Genomic DNA, 10,482 nt, shown 5'->3' on the forward strand with positions numbered 1-10,482 from the left:
CAGTTTTACTAAAATACATATTTTAGAGTTTTACTAAAATACATATTTCAGAGTTTTACTAAAATACATATTTAAAAAATGAGCATTTGAGTGTATATGATGATACATTGATACATGTGTATATCTATATGCACATAGATATATTTGTATTTTCAAATATCATAATGAACTTATGCATCAGCCATATGTTACCAATTTCCAATATTTATAGTTTATGAAGAAATTGTTTTGTAGAAGATTTTATATTTCCTAATAACTTAAACAGTTAAACACTTGAATAAAACATTTCGTTCATTAGATTGTAATTTTTCTTAGTAATAATTTGTTTTTATTTCTGCTGAAATATTTTCAAGATTCAATATAATGAAACAAAACAATGTTTTAATGACCACTAAATTATATTTTCCAACATGAAAATTTCAACTGTAATTATATCTTGTCTTGCCAGTGTAACCCTATTTTATTCCTCTTTTCCCCTTTTACCTCTCTCCTCAACCCTGTCCTTCTGATATCAAGTGAATTTTCTATCAACAGCAGCTCACCCTGGTGACTGCTCTGCAAGCTATATTGAATTTTAAAGGTGTTCGTTACTTTTCAGTCATCGAAGGCGGAATAGCACAGGCCGTACCCGAACACCCCAAGAGGGAAAATATTTTCTCTCTCAGCACTGCATTTGGAGATGCTTACCTATTTCAGGTAGTAAATATTTCTTTTTATTTTGAGTTTCTTCTTTTATTCAAATCAAAGTTTGGAGGGAAAAGAAGCTTTCAACTCTTTCAAGTTTCTTGTTCTTTTCCCTTGGTACTCACGTATCAATTGTACAGCATTAAATGTAGAGTCTTTTTATCGTTGTTTTTCACATTAAATGCTAAATATTTTGAAAATAAGAATTTTCAACCTTTTGATTTTTCCTATTCTTACAGCTTTGAGTTCCTTGCTTAACTGGCAGTGAAATATTAGAAGTGTCTTTTTTTCACTTTTTTTTTCTTAAAGATTTTTCAATACTTTGGGTTTTCCTTCTTCCAAATACACAAAATTTGAGCAATGAATTTTTCAGACTTACATTCATCAGTATATATTAAAAGTCATTTCCAAAATTATAGTGAACACACTTTTTGGTTATCTGCTACAACTGTTGAAGAAATGTAAAAGTGAGATTAACTGCTGGACGCCTGTAATAATTTTTCAAATGATTTGAGTTGGTATTTCAGTTGTATTGAAACAAAAATTATTAGTGAATTTCGACCACTGTTCAATTTCAGAAATATAAGTTTGAGGATGAGTTATCCCTCATCTCTTTTTGCCTGTTTTTGACATTTTAATATATTGAGGAATGAAATCTGAAAAATTTCATATTGAGGTGGTATGTGTAAAAGAAAAAAAGAAAATATTTAAGTAAAATATTTAAAATCAAATCAAAATAAAACTGAAAAGAAACCAAGAACTGAGGCAACTTTACAACTTGACAGTGATGAGGATGTGGATGATGATTGACACTGCTATTAGGTAAACTTTCTATTATCTGCTTTGTTTTAATCCTTGTATCATGTAGCACCCATATGTGTCAGAGGTGTGCCAGTTGCAAGTAAGAGAAGAAAGTCAACATTGTTCACAAAACACTTGTCTTTACTCCACTTCAGAAATAAAATCATGGATGGGATTAAGTAGCAGATTAAGTAATAGAGAAAGATTAACTGACTTCAGTTTAATGTCAAGCATAAAAATCTCCTGTTTGACCCTTTAAGTTAATGAAATTATCTTAAGGACCTGACATTATGAAATGACATCTCTGTGATAGGGTTTTGTATCTGGATACCAAGTTTTACGCAACTGAAAACTAGTTAGTTGTAATTACTAAGAGTGCAAGAAGCCAGTAAATTGAACAACATGTTGTCATATACGCACACTCACGTTTGTGTGTATGTATGTGTGTGTGCACGCGTGCACGTGTTGTATGTATGTATACTCATCTGTATGTATGTATACATGTTGTATGTCTGTATACTCAATAACAATTTACCAGCACTCTCTTCTGTGCATATGTTAAAGAAAAATAAATACCTGACAAGATCTTCACACTTACAACACAAAATTGACTCTCTTTCTATCACTTATAATATACATCAAATATTGTGTGTGCATGTGTAATTTTACATACATTACTTGGTGCTTTATGCTGAGTATGTTAATATTCTTATTTATTAGTTCATAAAGAAGCTTACTACATACATCTTTACTAAAGTAGCCTTATGGTTTAGATAAATGCCTAAGAGATATTGAGGGACGTTTAATCACACTTATGATTGTAATTAATATAAATGAAGGTGAATAAGTACATTAATGCTTTCCTTATAATCATCTAGATCCTGCAACTCAAATGTACAGAGCCAATCTCTTCCATGACAATGTGGATTTCTACATCTCGTAATTTGAGCAATATTGGCTTCTTTTCTTTGTGCACACATCTGACACATGGACTAGAGCATGGGCTAGAGTTGGCAGAGATAAAGAGAAACTGGGTAGATGTTTGCTGCATTTCCTGATGGAAGGAAGCATGAGACAATCAAACAAAAAAGATTTATTATGAAAGACATAATGCAGCCTTACATGTGTGCTTGAATAAAGCAAGAAATGAGAAACTTAATACATTCATTGGTTTACATGAAATTCCATGAAGGAATTGGTCTTGACCAAAGGAACCTGCAACATTTGACTTCAGAATTCTGGATAATCTGTTAAATTTTGAGAATAGTTTGGGTGAAAGTTATTGAATATGTTCTTTAAATCTGGAGAGCAGTAAAAATTGATATTTTATTAACTGAAACAAAGTTATAATGAACAAATGTTTCAATTTTCATTTTGATTTCAACATACTTGAGCATTTCCAAACTATTCATTACATTGTGGAAATGCTAATGCTGTTATTCTTGCTTTTAGTCCCCCCCCCCTCTCTCTCTCTCTTCATACTATATGTGCAAGAAGTTCTTTCTTGTCTTATACTAAAGTATCTTATAAATTTATTTAAAATGCCTGCCATGAAAACTAAGAGCATGTTGTTAGGGCTTAAGGAAATATTAAAATCACTGCTTTGATTTGAAGCTTGCATCACACAGTTTTGCAAAAATAGATCTTATCTTCTAATAACCAACAGTTGTTTAAGTGTGTGTATGTGTGCACACATGTAGAGACTTTTGATGCGATATGAAATCTAAAAGTATTAAGTTCAAGCGCAGTTTGGTTGCAGAAAAAAAAAAAGTGAAATCTCTTTCTCCCACACACAATGGAAATTTCTCAATGGAAATTACTCTAAACTGAAGTCATAATTGCAGTTCACGTAATCTTTAAAAGTGTTTAATCTTGTCCTGCTCTGCCTGCCTATGTTTGGAATTTCATTTAATCCACCTCCTTACCACTCTCATTGAACCTGATTGGTATATTGTACATATGTAAAAAGGCTGCTTATCTGGGTACCCACATCCCTTCACTTCACTTGTTTTCCTCCTCAAATTCACTTAAACTGACTTTGTTTGAAAAACAATCTCTGAGAAACTGGTAAATGACTTTGTTTTCTCACCAAGTTTTATCAATATTGGGTAGAACAAAGCATTACTTTATATAAGTCATCTGTGTTGCAACTATGATGGTAATTTCTGATACAATATATTTTTTATTAACTTTGGCTTGGAAATTTTCATAAGAAACAAAAAACTTTCAAAGAAATAACAATCATAGTGAATCTTAAATATCTAACAGAAACTGGGCAGCATTCTAGTCAATTGACATGAAGGGAAGATGTTACATGATTTTCATTACATACTTTTAACTGCTACATATTTATAAACTGTTATTTCATTATCTCTAAAACTAATCAAACTAGATAGTTTACCTAAGTAGAAAACATAAGAATTGTCATGTGTTGGAGAAAAGTTTTCTGCAGCAACTTTCATGTCATCAACTATATGTGTGGCTGTATATCCATATTTTAATAGGTGTGCTGTGAGAAAGAGAGAGGCTAGTGGTTCATGTGAAAAATCCCACTTAAAAAGCTTTGTCGTTAATTCATTTTACAACACACATCTTTTTTTAAAGAAATTATTTGGTCTAGGGCAGTACTTTTATCTTACTTTCTTGATAGCTTTTGACGTGACCAATTTTTTTCTTTTTATTACCATTTTTCATATTACAACAATATATTTCCCTTAGATCTACATTTCCCACTATTGGTATTTCTGTCAATATATATTGTACACAATTAATAGATTTTAAAAAAAAGCAAAAAAAACTACCCATTACCTAATGCTAGTTGTAAAAAATAGGTAACTACTGACAGAATCTTCCTTCAAATATGAATATCTAACCAAACATTTAGTCAATGATATTTTTTCAACATGCTACAGAAGTAATTTTAGATTTCCCATACACTGCTAACTTTCTTGTACCATAATGTTATAATCGTCTTAAGTAAAGGAAAATGAATTTAGGTTAATCCAGCTAGTCTATTTTCTGGATCAGCTGCTTTGGGCTTGTGTTTGAGCAGCTTAGAAAATAAGCTATAATAATTTCCAAAGTGAACTTTCTGTTAGTGATATTTTAATGTGAATTAGAGAGAGGGATTTTACATAGATTGAATGATTGACTAACATGAGATGCCTGCTAATTACATTACTAATGACCAGAAAATATATTTAGGGAGACAAATAAACCATGTATTTTATAACTATAGACGAAATGAAACATAGCAAACTTAAAAAAAGCTATAGAAAAAAAAATAAAAGCAAATAAAGAGAAGATATGAAATATAAACTGAAAATAGAAGTTATTTGAAAATTTTACAATTAATAATTTCTTTATAGTAAACAGTGGGTGTTGTACAATAAGGGAGAATATTTAAAATCAAAAAGAAAGATTTCTCTTAAAGATTAAAGCTAGAAAACATATTTAGACTAAGAATAAGCTTTTTTGAAACAGACCCAATTGTGAACCCTTTCAAAACTATTTTCCTATCACAATTACCAAATATTTAAATCTTATACCATTGTATCAAACAGACAGCAGACAAAGTCTGCATTGCCTTCTGCTAGCCCTCTCTGTTTGATGCTGATCTTTTAAATCCTTTCTTGTATAATATGGAAATGCTTAAAAAAAACTAAAATAACTATTTGACATTCCTAGAGGTAATACTTTAGAAACTTCCAGCTTCTTCCTTATTTTTTCAGATTTTATTTTGTTAAATATAAATATTTTCCACCTCATATTAAATTGTGTAGAAATCATTAAAGAGTAAAAGTTATGTTTTACTCATCATCATCATCATCATCATCATTTAACGTCTGCCTTCCATGCTAGCATGGGTTGGACGATTTGACTGAGGACTGGCGAACCAGATGGCTAGAGCAGGCTCCAATCTGATTTGGCAGAGTTTCTACAGCTGGATGCCCTTCCTAATGCCAACCACTCCGAGAGTGTAGTGGATGCTTTTACGTGCCACCGGCACAAAGGCCAGTCAGGTGCTACTGGCAACGGCCATGCTTAAAATGGTATATTTTATGTGCCACCTGCACAGCAGCCAGTCCAGCAACACTGGCAACGATCTCGCTCAAATGTTTTTTCATGTGCCACCGGCACAAGTGCCAGTAAGGCAATGCTGGTAACGATCACGCTCGTGTGTGCTTAATTATTGCTTACCTTCTACTTGATATAACTTTATAATAAACTTTGATTCATAAAGTAACAGCATGATGATAGTATTATCAGTTATAACTGTTAACCCAGTACATTTAAATGAAATAGTATGATAAAAAAATTAAATGAACTTAACTGTATGCTCTCGTATAAATGTTAGGATTAATTACACATATACAAGTGTTTCAAAACTGATATTTGCTTTTCTTCAGATATATGTTAACTTCATTTTCATGTTAAGAGTGAAGCCTTCTCAACTTCATCACCATCACTATCAGCACCAAAATTTTTACATTTGATTTACATGATAGCATGGCTTGACCTGGTCATTACAGTCTGAGTCAGTTTTTATTCAGTATACTCCCCGCCCCACCCCCACAGACTGATTGGCAGGCTACAACCCACTGAAACCATTTTAATTTTAGCTCCAACTACTTTACAATGTATACTGCATGCATTGTAACATGGCACCGCACTCACACTACTGAGATTGCCTTATGACTTTCAAGACTAAAAATTTCTCACTACTTGTGGTATCCCCTTATACTCAAGACAAACTAACCAGGAAAGTGAACTGAAGAGAGAATGGGTAATAAAACTACGATGGGGCAAGAAGAGGAATGATTAGTAGGAGTAAGTAATGAAAGAGGATCAGTGCTAGAGAGAGAATATAAGGGAACAGAGTGATGGCACAGTAGATAAAAAAGGGTGAATGGGGTGAGGGTGTATGATAGAATATCAGGGAACAGCTGGAGTTTTAATAAATGTATATTGTGCAAAAGGTCAAAATATATGTGGGTGGCACTGGACAGAGACTCAACAAGGATATGTTGTGTCTCCTTCCCTCCAATTTCAGATTTTTCTTTTAGTTGTACATTAAACAGTAAGAAAATTATTGTGATAGAGATGCAAAAGATTAAGAATTGTAGCTTACATAGTCTTAACTTGACTGGGCCATTCACATTTTAAAATGAATATAGCTGTACATACTGAAATACAAAGACAGGTGGAGTGTACTATAAGCCTATTTAACTATTACAATGTAGATAAGATGCATCTTATTCTTTAGTTTGTAATTTCAAGTTATTGTTAAGAAAATCAAGACTAGTTATCTAGAAATGAATACATTAAGATTTACATTGTTTCTATTTGAACAATATCTCCAAAATTTTAATAACTCTGAAAAAATATTGGTCAGAAAACGTTTATAGTAAAACATTTGTAACATTTATGCAATTTATATATCACTTAATATTTTCATCTTCGTTCCATGTCAATTGTCATAATCACATAATCAAGTTTAATTTGGATTCACTGCAATTTTTATCATAAAACACTCATGCTGCAATGTTTCTTTGCTATGTCCACTCCAAAATCAAACATACATTAACATATATACAGTTAAATTTAATTATTCAATTCTTACAAAACTTACAAAGCTGTATATTTGTTTAGGTGTATGTTTTCACTTAGTGTACATGTACATACTCACGTGCACATATAGAACTGTGTGTATGTATGTATGTCATCCTATGGATGTGAGTGTGTTTAAACATATGCTTACATTTATCTCATTGATTGCTTTGTATTATTTGTGTGTCTTTCTATATGAGAAGCTAAGGGTTTAATAATTTTCATTACACTAAATTGCTAATAAATTATAAAATGCTGTAACCCCAAGCTCATTGTTTTTTACAGAATTATTTGATTCAAACAATATCTATATTATTATTTAAAAAAACTGACTTATTTTGGGTTATCAGTTTCTTCTGATTGAGATGAATGTTTTACAACACAGTTCACAACTGAACACATCCGTTTGCTCTTTATCTATGTACAATTGAGTATATAATCTCTTTTCACTATCTTTTAATTTTGGGTTATTTTTTATATATACATTGCAAAATTATGATTTTAAAATGCTCTTTAGTTTAGTTATTTCTTGGGTCAGTTCAAAACAACACCTTAAAATCAATTGAACATGATTACAATTACTTCTATAGTCATCATTTCATAAATTGCATTCAAGGTGTTATTAAGGTGGTGGGTTATAAAAAGAACAGAGCATTAAATAAGATACTTTGTGGCATTTAGTTGCATTCTTTTACACTTTTCAAAGTTGGTAAAATAATAGACAATTATTGGATTGACTAAACTATATTTTGTCCTAAAATGCATGGCCTTATGTGAGCCAATGTTATAAAATATTATCAAATAAAAGCAACAAAATAAAACTAGATAAACTAATAAAATTAGATGATAAAAAAAACAAGAATATGGAAAATTTATATGGAATGTTCCTGTCAATCGAAACAATGAATATCATGTTTATTGTAATGTATAATTAATTTTTCAAAATTTTTATCTTATTGCATATTAGTTTTCTATATTAACATGACAGTTCTCAATATAGTAGACTCTCCTATTTCAGTTGAGTCAAATATCCTTGATGAAAAAATTTCCTTAACTCTAAAGTAAAACCAAATTATTATGCTATACCAAACATCGAAGTCCTTAAGCTCCCTAGATATAGCATGACACACAATTCTGTTTACCTGCTTTGTTTCATTTCTATATTGCATGCATATATTCTGTTGTTTTCCACTTTCACAGTTTCTTCTAAGAAATATACTGTTGTGAAAGTCCCCTCTGATATTGCATGCAATATTTTCTGCGTGATGTAATTTTTTTTTCTTTTCTGTTATTATTATTATTATTATTATTTCTGTGCAATTTAATGTTTAAATCTTTGCAAAAACTTTTGACAGAAGTGTTTAATAGCATTTCATTGCTCTCAAAGACTGCTATAACTACGACCACTATACTCACTACAACAACTACAACATATACTAATATTCAATAGGAAATGTAATTTCATTTTGTAGTTGAAATAGGTTTTCTAAATTTTTATTTATAGAAATCAATGAACCAATGATCACTAATACATTATTCATTTTCTCTGTTTTGGATTTTTCTATTCTTTATACCAAAGTAGAATCTGGTATCATTTTGAAAGAAATGGGGCTTGAGAACTGTTGTTTTATTGCATTCCAGTTTATATCATGAAAACAGAAATTTTATACATAAAGATCTCTGTGGAAACTACTTTAAATAGATAATGGCAACACTGCTGTATGAATGTTGTTTAGAGGAGATAGTTAGTCCAGAGTATAAAGTTTTGTTGTTATATAAATAGGAAAATTACTAGTATCTAAGCAATCTTTTAAGAACTATTTTCTGCTGATCGCATAAAATTCCATAAATTATGTTTTCAAATAAAATCCAACTCATAATCAGACTGAAATTTGTCCCAACCAACTGAGAAAAGGTTGACTGTATTTCTATAGCTAAAACAGAATATCTAAGTAAACCAGTAGATAAGACATATTGTAGTTAAGATTTTTATACACACTTACTGGATGTTATATTATGCAGAACTTTTAATTTGAGTTCTGCATAATACAAAATAAAAAACAAAAATTTCAATTCATGAAGAAAATTTCTAGAAATTTTTGCAAAGATTTTAAATCTCATTGAATTAACACTTTTATTCATTTTTAAAAGTTTTAAATATTGTAAAATAATTCCATGTTATTACTTAACATCTGATCATATTTACCATTAACTGTTTAAAACAGTTTGTTAGTATAATGGGGACATTAGAATTTAAGTTGGGAAGTATAATTCAAATGATTGCCTGTATATGTGGCCCTTGCAATGAACAATGGAAGAATACAATCAATATCCAATTGTACTCTTTTGCTGTTGATCATAAAGGCCATAAATCTGGTAATCATTTTTCTGCTTGTCTGCTATCACTAACTTAAATTCACTATGATCAAATCTAAAATGATGCCTCTTTTATTCTGTGTATGTAAATCCACAATTTATTTCTCCCAACAGGAAAAGTAATTAGTCTCTTTAAGCTGAGAAAAGATATCTTTTAACTTTTTGACTATTTATGAAAATATTAGATATATCAACAAATACATTGATTTCAGATTATTTTTCATACAGAGTTCAGAGAATTTTATGAAAAGCATCTTTTAACATTAAATATTCTCAAATGATGGTGATATTAGTTGTCAAATCAACTTTATTCCATCAATCTTTCTATAGCATTTCTCTTTAAAAGAAGCTTATATCATCATCTGATATCTCTCAGCTTCATGTTAAACAATATCACAAACCCACTCAAATATTAAACTTTCAACTGTAGAAGTGTAAAAACCTTTTATATAGTATTGTTTTACTAATGTTTACAAAGCAAGTATGAGAAAGATTGGAAGAGATGTAGTACATATAATTTAGAATGACAAATTTTTCAACTAAACTGTATGGAACAAAGAAATATGAAGAGATTTACAACATATACAGTTTAGAAAATATGTAATTAAAATGTTTGATTAGTTTTAGTAAAGTTTTACTTCATTTTATATTTACATTTACAAACCTAAATATCATTAAGAGAGCAAACTGCTACACTTCTATTTTCTAATCAGGTTCTAACTACTAAGAGACCCAATTTGCACCCAATTTCCAATATATATATATGTATGTATGTGTGTGTGTGTGTGTATATATATATATATACATATATATATATATATATATATATATATAGAGTTATTAATATTTCTAAGTCTCTCTAAAGGAGACTACGGCAGCGGTACTGGAAATTAATAGTTATCGCCAAGCCAACATGGCAGTCCCAAAATTAGGACGAAAGCTGCCGTGAATTAGCTCCAAGAAGCCATCGCCTCTGGCTAGCTATGTGACACACGAAACCTGTGTCCTTTA

At 30.4% G+C, this 10,482-nt stretch overlaps 1 protein-coding gene across 5 annotated transcripts in view; it reads left to right on the forward strand.

Moving 5' to 3' along the window:
- Positions 1–10,482, forward strand: part of LOC106871954 (protein still life, isoform SIF type 1) — a 1,491,364-nt gene that overhangs the window by 1,379,960 nt on the left and 100,922 nt on the right. For 4 of the 5 annotated variants that reach the window (XM_052966200.1, XM_052966202.1, XM_052966199.1 and 1 more), the window contains one exon: positions 581–696. In XM_052966200.1, the coding sequence (XP_052822160.1) occupies positions 581–696 (116 nt within the window). The remainder of the gene's footprint in view (positions 1–580; positions 697–10,482) is intronic. The other variant, XM_052966198.1, reaches the window with a different exon arrangement.

Source organism: Octopus bimaculoides, chromosome 3 (genome assembly GCF_001194135.2).
Source record: "Octopus bimaculoides isolate UCB-OBI-ISO-001 chromosome 3, ASM119413v2, whole genome shotgun sequence".
Taxonomy (NCBI): Eukaryota; Metazoa; Mollusca; class Cephalopoda; order Octopoda; family Octopodidae; genus Octopus; species Octopus bimaculoides.